Consider the following 12216-nt stretch of genomic DNA (forward strand, 5'->3'; position numbering starts at 1 on the left):
ATAATAAGTTATTCCCGCATTTCCATTTTTATTTTCATGTTTTCTCTTATTTCTTATTGATTGCGAATTGTTATCTTGAGTCGAACAAACTTCATACAGTCAAGTTGAAAGTGCACAAACAATATTGCAGTTCAAGATTGTTGTTAACATCATATATATTCTCAACAAATTGTCTTTATTAATTCATTGATTTTTCAATTCTGTATAGAATGTTACAAGTCATACTTGTAGCCTTTATTTCAAATGTAATTATCATCATTGTTCTTGTATTGTCAATAATATCATTAATCAAAACTGCATCTGCAACTCATTGATTTACTTGTTGCTTTCCAGCACCATCCACTTTGCCAAATGCACTACACTAAATCCAAATGAATAAAACCAGAAAAAGAAACACAGAATTCAGCAATAATTATTTACAAGAACAAAAAGGATAAACAAAGAATAACAGATTCACTAAACCAAAACTTGAATATTTAAATAATGATGACAAAGTCACATAACATACCACCTCATATGTGAACTGAGCTGCTAGTAACTAGTAAGCAAGTCAAATGTTGATGTGAATTACCAACTAATTTTTCAGCTGAGGTTTTGCAAAATCTTGGGAGCTATTTGAATGAGTTACAGCAGTAGTAGCAGATTTTGACTTGTCCCGTGAAGATCCCAAAGCATCTAGGAAGAACTTCTTGTTAGGGATAATACCATTTCTATCCATATGCTTCAGCAATTTATCCAAAAGCTCCTTCAAGTTGGCTTTAGTGTAAGCCCTATAAAGAAGCTTATATGTTGAAGCATCAGGAAACACTTGTAAACTAATTGCCCTCTCCAACAGAGAATCTGCTTCCAATGGTAAACCATTTATGCAGTAAGCATCAAGCATAGCATTTAGGGTTGATGGTTTTATCTGAGCCTTTGACTCAATTAGCCCTTCAAATAAATCTCTAGCTTTGGAAATGCAATCACAGTATCCATACATGTAGATGAGACTCTCGTGAGTGACAAAGCTTGGTTCATAACCCATGTCAGTCATTTTTCTGAAAACATTTTCTGCTTTCTCCTTTAATCGTGCCTTCCCATAGTTCAGGATCATGGAATTAAACGTAGGCAGTGTTGGTTTCTGCTTGGACTTCAACAAACTCTTGAATACTTGTTCCATCTTATCGAATTCCTGCTTCTTCCCATATGCATCGATGAGCAAATTAAAGGTAATCAAGTCAGGCTTACACTTATGGCTTTTCATTCGAGCAAGCACAGATTCCATTTCGCGGATCATTCCATTCTTTCCAAAAGCATCCATGACACCATTAAACGTGTATATATCAGGAGAAATGACAGTCTCATCAAGATCCCTGAACAAAGAATTCACTTGATCTGCATTGCGGGCCTGCGCAAAAGCTCTCAAGAGAATGTTATAAGTAACAATGTTGGGCTTACAACGCTCCATTCCCTTCATCTTGTCAAAGTAGCCAAGAGCTTTGGCCAATGCCTTTGCCTTGTCCCGGGAATGAAGGTGAGCCGTGATAAGAGCATTATACACAGAAGTATCTGGGCGGCAACCGGAATTCCGCATCTCCGAGAAGAGCCACATAGCCATCCTGGTTTGGCCTTTCTTTCCCATGACTGATATGAGCTTCGAGTAAACTCCATTGTCAGCAATATACCACTGTTGTTTCTGCATCCACCTGAAAACCTGAACGCCAAATTGAGTACTTAATAGTTAATATAAGCATTCAAGAAATTAAAGAGCGGAACAATTAGGGTTTATTACAATTGTAAAAGGGGAAGAGGGAGGGACCTCACCTCAATGCATTGTAGCCAGCTATCTTGTTTACCAAGCTCTTCGAAGAGCAAGAAGCAATGCTCGGTTCTCAGGTGCTTCACGTGCTTGTTCAGTGTCTTCAGGAGAGGCTCTCTCTCGGCGGTTATTTTCCCGGTCAGTAAACGAACCAGCNACCGGGCCGCATGAGATTCGAACGGGTGGTATAGTCAAGCTTGGATGGTTTGTAGTTGTCCTGTATTTGGCAAATGAAGAAGAAAGAACAGACATGGAAGCTTAGCTGAGTGGAGTTACAGAGACAAGGATAACGTATTAACGTTTCATTCAGTTTACTGTCTGGGCTTTTTTTGGGCATGGGTTCTTTCCCTTTATCTGTTCGGGCTTTGTTTTACAATTGTTTGAGTAAATGTGCTTTTTATTTTAATGAACATGAGTGGTCAACTAGTCATAGGGGTGTTCAAAACCAAGGTTTTGAGAACCGGACCGGTCATCAAACCGCTCTAATCACTGGTTTACTGGTTTATTGGTCCAACCGGTCCAACCATAGTTCAACCGGAAAAACCGTTTTAGAATAAAATAAATAAATTATCAACTTTGCTACTCTTGCAGCTTCTTCAATCTCAACTTGGTCAGCTTCTGAATGTTGTCGCAAACAAAGCCGGTTCTTGGCTCACTAGTCCTATTTGCTGCCTCAACCATTTTAGCTTCAAACTCTTAACATCATTCCCATCTAGCAAAACTTGTCCTACACACAATTTCTTCAATTAATTAGTGCCACATAACATACCATACCATATCATATGGCCTTTAACTAATATGCGTAACTTCAGTTACAGATTTTTTAACAAGCAAGTAAACTACATACTAAACAAGAATGCATCTTTACCTAGTCATCACTCAAATTAAGTGAGAAATTTTAACTTTTAAGTTTACCTGATAAACGGTCATAGAATCTCTCTATGAGGGGACACAACGGTGCTCTTTTTGGAGCCGCTGCTGAACAATCCACGGTGCAGATGAGTAAACTTGCAGTACTCTATTCTCCCCAACAAATGCCAAGACCACTCTGATTTGAACCACAATATGCAAAAAAAAAAGAAAAATAAAAGGCCTCAACAACAATCACAACACCACCTCGGATGAAAAAAAAGTTAAAAGAAGCTCCAAAGATTAATACTTTGGTGTATTATTGACCTGTTCAACAATGTTGCCTGCTTGAGGAGCTTCTTGGCTCTAAACCTGCAACCAGCAGAAATTACAAAACAGCAATTACAAAGTTAAAAACATAACTGAAATTACAAAGAGCTTCTTGGCAGGCGAATTATTACTCAAAGATGCATTGTTATCAGCAACTGCTTCTTGATTAATACTTCCATCCATAATTGAAATCAATACATCATAATCAAAGTTAAAAACATCAAACAGAACCAAAAATAAAAAAGAATCAGCAACAAAAATTAAATACCAGCAACAAATACCAAATCCTAAACACCATTACCAAATACCAAAAGCAGAACTTAACAGAACCAAAAATAAAAAAGAATCAGAAACAAAGATTACCAAATACCAAAAGCAGAACAAAAAATCAAAAAGAATCAACAACAAAAATTAAATACTAACAACAAATCAGTAACTATTTCAACAACAAATTAAATCCCAACAGCAGCAATGCAGCATAAAAAATCACTGATCACAAATTTTAAATTCAAAACACTTATCACAAATTAATTAATTTCAGATTCAGAAATCACAAATCACTCATCAGAGACATTCAAAATCAAATTCATAACACTGAAACAGCTCAAAATCAAAATGAAATTGACTAACCTTCTACTGACAGCAGGACGACGACGGCGCAGCAGCTGGAAGCCTCGAACAGCGAAATCACCGACGAAGACAGGACGACGTGCCGAGCTAGAAAGCCTAGAAGAGAAGGTCTGGCCGTATGGATTTGGGATAGGGGAAGGAGGAGGCCGCAGAGACGCCGACAACCACGGACGGCGGCGGCGGTTCCGTTGACGAAGCTGGGTTTTAGCTTTGGCCGTTTGGGGAACCCTAGGGCTTGAGTGTGTGTTTCGAAGGAGAAGGAGGGGTGTTTGGTGTGTGTGTGTGTGGGGGGGGTGTTGTAGCGGGTGAGGGACTCGCATTTGTGTGGGTGGGGTTTTTTCCTTTCTTTTTCTAAAAGCAATGAAACGACGTTTTTGATGATGGCGGTTTTAGGAAGAGGACCGGACCGTTTTCCATGTCGATTCTCGGTTGATCGGTCAGTTCGGTTCGATTTTCAGAATATTGTTCAAAACCAATTTAAATCGAATTACCAAAAAAACCAAAAATCGAAATAACCGAAAAATATGTTTTTGTAGTTTTTTATTTGGTTCGGTTTGGTTTTCGGTTTTCATTCTCTATCTGCCATTTTTTCTTTTTCTATTTTTGTTATAATTTTCTTCTTGATTATTGATTGGTGTTTCTTATTTTAATTTTTTTTCTTGGTTCACTGCTATTATTAATTTTTTAAATTTATTCTTCATTTTAATTTATTTTCCATTTCTTCTAGCCTCGTCGCAACATCTCTGTCGTCCTCTGTAATGGCGTCTAAGTCTCAGGTTTGTTTTTTTTGTTCTGATTCTATTTTTTTAATTTTGGTTTAGTATTCTTATTGATTCTAATTTGGGATGAACACTTGGTTGGCTTGTTCTTGATTCTATGGCTGAGTTGTTGATTCTGATTTTGTCTTTTAATTCTGAATTTTTTGTTCTGTTTGATTTAGGGTAATTCTTGTTTAGGGTTGATTCTGAATTTTTTGTTTATTTAATGTTAATGCAGGAAAGGAGAAGGTGAAAGAGGAAGAATTTGTGGAATTAGTGCACCACATAAAAATTTTTGGAATCAGATTGGTTGTATTCTGATTTAGTTTGGTTCTATTTCTGATTCAGTCTCTTGCCTTCTTTTTTTTTTTTTTGCTTCCTGATTTTTCTGAGTGAGGTTGATTATTGTTCCATTTTCTGCTTCCACTATTTTTACAAAATTGTTGATGATTTTAATTTGTTGTGTTTTTACTACTTTGTTAATGATTTAAGTCAAGTGATTACTTGTTAGTGACTTTGGAATCAGTTTGGTTGTATTCAATGATTTTGTTTGTAGCTGTGTTTATTTGCTGAAACTTGTTATGATTCTAATTTTAAAAATAATGCAAAAATTGAGGCATGGCCCTGTTCCCCTAATTTGAAGATTGAGAATCGAGAATACCTAAACATTTAGAGGCACATTTTTAGTTTAGTTAAGCATTCATATTACACTTTAACATTCATTTTTTCCTAAATATACAACCCCATTTGGTATTAATTGTTATAACTCAATTTCTGATTTCAGGTTCTTTGTTTGTTGAACAATGTTTTGTGATCTTGCTAGGGAACATCAAAATATGGCTGCTTTGCTGTACAAATTAATGGAAGCAACTTTTTTTTCTTTTTATTGTGTTGAACTTTTCATGTTTTTCTATTGTTGTATTATAATTTCTTTTTTTGTTGAACTTCTTGTATCAAGATTTTTATTAGTTATTATGTTGTATGACTGTATTTATGACTTTGTGAAATTAAACTTGTTATTTTCTTGCATATGTTTTTATTGAAAATAATATAGAACAGAGTTTTAGTGCATGGGAAATAACTGGAACTGAATACATTTTTTGAATTGAAAAACTGAATAAATCGAATCAAACCAAACCGAACCAAACTACTAATATAAAATTAGATCGGATGATTTTTTTTTAAAAACCGAACCAAACCGCACCACAAACACCCCTAACTAGTCATACAGCATTTCTCTCTTTGGTGAGGTTTGCATTTATTTGAGAGTGGAATTACTCAATTGCCCACTTTTTGGAGGACAACCTATGGTACAATCTGCTGGAAAAAAGATTATCTAGGATGAACATATTTAACTTAATCCCAATCTGCATGCTCCACACCTGGATGATTTGCTGGCAAGTATAGAACATGTTACACTTTTTTGGATAAAGTCTTTTGACTCTTCAACACATAGTTATCAAAACCAGACCGAATCAGCCGGTTCAACTGAAAAATCGGTGAACTAGACCTAATACCGATCCGGTCTAACCTTCGAACCGTTTAAGACATTAACCCGGTCAAATCCGATATGAGAAAATCCAAAGATACTCGCCTAAGAGAAAATCAAAGATCTTCGACCGATTAGTATGGTTGAATGTGTGTATAAGGTGATTTCGAATGTGTTGGTTAGGAGGATGAGATCAGTGACATCAGGGCTGGTTAGGGAGACTTAGAATGCGTTTGTCAAGAGTCGGAAAATACATGATGGGGCACTTATTGCTTGTGAAACTGTACATTGGCTCAAAATGAGAAAAAAGTAAGTGGCAATAATCAAGTTGGATTTTCAAAAGGCATATGATAGAGTCAAGTGGAGTTTTGTGGATATTGTATTGCAGAAGATGGGATTTGGGCGAAGATGGAGGGAGTGGGTTATGGAGTGTGTTGGAACAACTTCTATGTCAGTGTTGATAAATGGGTCACCAACAAAACAATTCAAAATGGAAAGAGGTTTGAGACAAGGTGATTCACTATCTCCATTCTTATTTGTACTTATTGTTAATGTCCTGCATAGGATGATAGGAGAGACAGTTAGAAACGGATATATATCCCCTCTATTAGTTGGGAGAGACAGTATAGAATTGTCACATCTTCAGTTTATAGATGATACTGTGTTGTGTTGTCCGCCAAAGGAGGAGACTATTACGAACTACAAGAGGCTTCTGCATTGCTTTGAGTTGATGTCGGGGTTAAGTATCAATTTTGACAAATCCAGTCTGATCCCAATCAATTGTGAACAACAGTGGGTACGAAGTATGTGCAGCTTGTTGGGGTGCAAGGAAGCTACTCTTCTGATCAGATACCTTGGAATCTCTTTAGGAGATAACCTGTGGTTGGTCAAGACTTAGAATCTAATAATAGACAAAGTGGAGGAGAATCTCAACTTATGGAAATCTAAGGTGCTCAACAAAGCAGAGAAGTTGATGCTCATCAAAGCAGTATTAAATAGCCTGCCGGTATATTATTTAAGCTTATATAAGATGTCGAAGGCTGTTGCTAAGAAATTGATTTCATTTTAGAGAAGATTCTTGTGGAGCAAGGAGGATGGTAGGAATATGGCTTTGGTTAGATGGGAAGTGGTTCAGGCTCCAAAAAAGTTAGGTGGTTTAGGAGTTGGAGATATGATGGTTCGTAATACAACACTTTTGTTTAAGTGGTGGTGGAGATTTTCAAAGAAGGAGTATCCGTTCTGGAAAAATGTGGTATGCTCTTGTAATAATGTCAATCCTAATCAGCTACTATCCACCCAGGCATTACCTACTAGAGGGGGTCCATGGAAGGATATTTATCAGCTACAGATTAAGGAGCAACATGTAAGAGACAAGATGATAATTGGTTTATCTATGGAGATTGGTGATGGTAGAAGAACTCGATTATGGGAGGATGTCTGGCTAAATTGTGGTCCTCTGAAGGAAAAGTTTCCAAGGCTCTTTTTGGTTTCAACCCAAAAAGGATCTGTCAAAGGGGTTGTGGGTTCTGGGATAGGTTAGAGTGGATTTGGAACTTCCAATGGAGACGAGAGTTATTCCAATGGGAATTGGAACTTGTGAATCAATTACATGACAACTTTGAGGCCAGTTAAACTAGCTTTTGACAGAGAGGATAGAGTTGTATAAAAGTTTGATAGACAAGGTATATTTTCTACTAACTCATTTGTGCAGGTGTTGCAGGCGAAAACGATTTCGGAGGACGTAACAAGTTATAGTTTCACCAAGACTATTTAAAAAAGCTTAGTTCCTCCAATAGTGGAGTTGTTTGTTTAGTTTGTTTTGATAGGCATGGTGAATACAAAGGAAAGTCATGAATATTAGTGGCTAAAAGAATGGGGGTTGAATCTTGGCCTCCTTTTACTTTGCTTGAGTAATCTTGGAACTGGATAGAACTTTTGAATTCTGTAGTGTTGCCTTAGGTGAAAAAATAGGAGATTATTTTATTTTGTCTCTTGTCAAAAGAGAAGCCAAAACTGAAATATGTGCAAGGCATATGGCTATGAAGTCTAGCTGGATAGAATAAGTAGGAGATTATTTTGTTTTGTCTCCAGAATAGAAAAACCAGAAACAGAGTAGAGAAGAAGAAATGACACGGCCATATATACTGGTTCAGCTACTCAGTGCAATGTAGCCTACATCCAGTCTCCATCACAACTATGACAGAATTTCACTATCTTTGAACAAGATTACATTCACCAATTTTTCCTAGGATTCTACCCAATCCTATCTGGGACAAATCCAGTTTCTAACCCAAAACCATATTTGACTAGGAACTCATTCTAGCTTTCAATAGCAAAGTGCTCACCCAACTTGCAAGGGAATCCCCTCAGGATCATGTCTACAAAACAGAAAAACTTATAAAGGGTTTCTGAAATAAACATTAGCTTTTTCTCCAAGTCTAACTCTTTTGCCTTTTTTCACTAAATGATTTTTTCTTACATACCTCACTGTGATGCCTTTACCATTGAAAACAAAGAAAGACTAGACTGTGAAAACAGAATATTCAATAAAAACTATGAAGGAGAAAAATGGTAATAGCTCTGTAAGCTATAGGAACCCAAACTTAGTGCTCTCACTCCTTGCTTCAATCCTTGGCCATTCACCCCTTTAATAGAGGAGTAAAGCTTCCAAAACTTGAAACTTTGCTTCATCACATTGGACATCTTCTCCCAAAAATCAGAAGCAACAGCGGCATCACAGAAGAGAGATAGAGTAGAAGCAGTGACTGAATCATACAAGCATCCATACCTTCTATCTTCTCCTTCATCCTTTTTTATCTAACTTCTTGAATCTGAACCGTGCATTCTTACTTCGACTCCAAGTTTGATTATTGAACGTTGATACAAAGTAGAGTTTCATTATCTTCAACACCTTCAACTTTCTACTTCTGTGCATACAAAGAGAAGATTTCTTCACAAAGCTTTAATGAAGCACAAATCTAGAAGTACGTCTCTGATGATGCTTTGGTAGTGATGTTTGCTTTTAACTTTATCTTCTTTGACTTCTTTTTTTTTTTTGATTGAATTGGTAACCCACTTTTGATTTCTTGATTTTTTCCTAGCTCAGAATTTTCTTTTTCTTGATTTTCTTCTGAGCTTTCACGTGGGTGATGGAAGAGAGAGAAGAGAGAGTTTAATTTTGGTGGTGTGGTATTTGGTTCAGAGAAAATAAGATTCAATTTTTTAGTTAGCAACTAAGTTGAATGGTTGGACTTGAATCCTTAGTTGGGCCATTTGCTTGTTCTTGGGCAAAACTTAATTTTTTTCCTTGTTTTGGTTAGATTGCTTGCTTGCTTTTATTTCTGATGAAAATTAGCCACTCATTCTTTGAATTAAATAAGATGATATGAGTGCTTTGTTTAAACAGAACTAATGTTGGGCTTTATTAGTTTGTTGGACCTGTTTTCTTGCTCTTTTGGCCAGTGTGATTAAATTAATTTTCTCCATACCAAACAAACTAATCATACACATAATTGGCTTTTAATCCAATAATAATATTTAGTTATCATCTTTAATATGTTGTTAGTTTATCAGTAAATTTACTTGACAGGTGTGGTGTGCATATATGGTCATTTTCCGGTATTTTGAAGGAACATTTTCAAAGCTGGACAAGTGCAACAATAAGGAAGGAGGAGCGCAAGAAGTGGTTGATATGTTTCTTTGCGATAGTTTGAAACGTTTGGGTGGAAAGGAATATGAGGATATTTGAAAATAAAAAAAATGTGTAGAGGAAATCATTAATATGTCGCTTCTTAGTTACAAGAAATAGAGGTATGAAGATCCCTTTTATTGTTGGTGGCAATGCCAGAAATGACAATGAAATAAATTATTGTTTGCTAGGTTGCTAGGTGGCTACAATTAGTGTTGCTTTTTTGGTTTTTTCTTTGTTTATTCGTTTCATGTTTGTGTTGAGCTCTTTTATTTCAAAAAGATAAAAAATATAGCTATTAATATTACTTTTTCTTATGAACTTAAATTTAAAAAAAAAAGTGATAAAATCTTTTAGATAACAAAATTGTAATTAGTTCCTGTAGATATGTTCAAAAAACAATAACCAAATTTATAAAATAAAAAAAGAACTTCTTCATTTAACAGCCACGGTATAATAATAATAATAATAAAAAAATTCATGCTTAAACCTGTGTCATTTCATGCTTCTCATGGAGTAGAGATCTGGAATTTAATATAAAAAATTCAGCCAAAACAAATAACTTGGTGACACCTCCTGCTTCATGGGAGGATCCATGCTCACCAATATACATGAGTAATAGATAATATATATATCAAGAAACTATTTGGATTGGTGGGTACTTTCTGTCCGCTTTTAATTTCAGATCAGGAATATTATTTTTATTTTTTTAATTCTATTTTGGAATAATAAATATGTTAAGAATATTAAGATAGTGATAGCTTGTTATTGGTATGAATATGCGCGGATCCTAGTCACCAGTATTTCTTCGATCAGAAGCCAGCCATGAGGCAAGTAGTTTAATTTACAGTTGAGTGATTAATAAAAACTACACTCCCCAGACCCCAATAATAACAATGAAAGTTAATATAACTTTTCGTTGATATATTCCCTAGCCACGCTTTGGATCTCCTGCATCGTCCACACCAGCCTCGTGGTGAGATGCTTCCTGAAATCCTCGTTCAGAAGCCCATTCGTCAAATACAGACTGGCCACCGAATCGGTTAGCCCGTCAATCTCCAAACACTCATCGTTGAACCGGTCCAAATATTTTCTGGTCGGCTCACCGGGCCTTTGTGTCACCCCGAGCAAGTTGATCGGGTGCTTCGCCTTTGCGATTCTGGTAGTGAATTGGGCCAAGAAAGCGCGGCTAATGTCCAAAACCTGACAACAGAGCCTTGCGAGAGGCTGTTAAACCACCGTATTGCAGGTCCCGCCAGAGTGACCGGGAAGGCGCGACACCTTACTTTGTCACCTACTCCCTCCAAGTTCATTCTGGCCTCGAAGGCCGTAAGATGCTCCTGGGGGTCTTGGGTTCCGTCGTACCTCATGTCCGTTGGCTTATCAAAGTGCTTTGGTAGCCGGACCTCGAGGACGGAACGATGAAATGGGGTTGCGCCATTATCACGGGTCGCCGTGTTCTCCTTGGCCTTTCTCCACTGTCTTCCTGGTCCCACTCTGTGGCGCGTCTCCTTTCAGGCCGGGTGTATATCACGGGGTCATGACGTCTTCTTGGGCGTTCCTGTTCCTCCCAGACGCTTTCAGATTCAGATCGTGGGCTAGGCGTGCGCCGGGAATGACTTATCTGGGGAGTTCTTCCCCGTGTCACGGGAGAACGGGAATAGCTTGGTTCGGGAGTTCGTTGGCGATGTTCCTGATTTGCCAGCTGGCAACCCAGGTTCTGCATCCTGTGACGCAATTCCTGCATTATTCTGGCGCTATTGCTACCTGTTCCCCCAAAGGGGCGTCTCTCTTGAGATCGTGAAGACGGCTCGGGTCGTCGTGGAGGGGACCTCGTGCGCTCCCGGGAGGAAGCCACGGAGGCTTCCCCTCTGGGCTCAGCCCTGCGGCCTGCTTCTCCAGGACCTTGTACGACATCCATTTAGGTGGTCCCCACAGATGGCACCAATGTTCGGTTGCTCGGGTACCGGAAGGTTCGGGGAGGTCCTTCGGTTAATAAGGTGGGGTATCGCATGGTTCCAGGTTGTAGGGTTGGAGCTGGAGCAACCGACGTCTCGAGGTCTTGGTGTGGAGAGGGGGGTGTCATCTGCAAAGACACTCCGACGCTCTAGTCAGTAAAGTGTGTAGGCGAAAAAAGGGTGAATGGTATGTGACGTACCTTGGAGGAGGGGCAGGGCCCTCCCCATATATACCGTGTCAAGAGTGGGCCCTCCAGGGGCAGAGCCCACCTTCCTCGAAGCTTCCTTTCACAGCTGTAGTGGATAGCTGTCCAGGACGCGTGTCCGGGTCAGTATCTGAACGCCTTGCACCCGACCGTTTGGGTCGGGTCGGCCCATATTACATTTGGGCCAAGCCGTAACAGTGCCCCCAACGCGCCGGCAATGATTGTGAGGGTTGTTGGTGGCATGTTATCTCTTCTTTCGTGTGTTGTCGCCAGGTCGGCCGCCCGTGGTGGGAACGTGCCCCTTGCGCGCGTATCTATTCGCTGCTAAGGTGACCGTTTGTCGCCTCGTTCCTCGCGTAGGGCATTAAATGCTCATAATGGGTTAAAAACTCCGCGTGCAAAGACTGTTTTGCCCCTAGGCCTTTCGCGCTTCTTGAGTGGCAGTTTTAAACAATTTTCATTTGTTTTCCTCCTATATCTTTACTCCAACCATCTCTATCCAACCATCTC

At 38.6% G+C, this 12216-nt stretch overlaps 1 protein-coding gene across 1 annotated transcript; it reads right to left on the minus strand.

Moving 5' to 3' along the window:
• On the minus strand, positions 392-3921 carry LOC107613495 (pentatricopeptide repeat-containing protein At4g39620, chloroplastic; the record flags this gene model as incomplete). Its single annotated transcript, XM_016315515.2, is given in 6 exon segments — positions 392-1693; positions 1804-1954; positions 1979-2525; positions 2714-2846; positions 2975-3019; positions 3608-3921. Coding segments are annotated over 3 exon segments (1342 nt in total), but the record flags the coding sequence as incomplete, so codon positions are not given.

The sequence above is a fragment of the Arachis ipaensis genome, chromosome B08 (assembly GCF_000816755.2).
Source record: "Arachis ipaensis cultivar K30076 chromosome B08, Araip1.1, whole genome shotgun sequence".
Taxonomy (NCBI): Eukaryota; Viridiplantae; Streptophyta; class Magnoliopsida; order Fabales; family Fabaceae; genus Arachis; species Arachis ipaensis.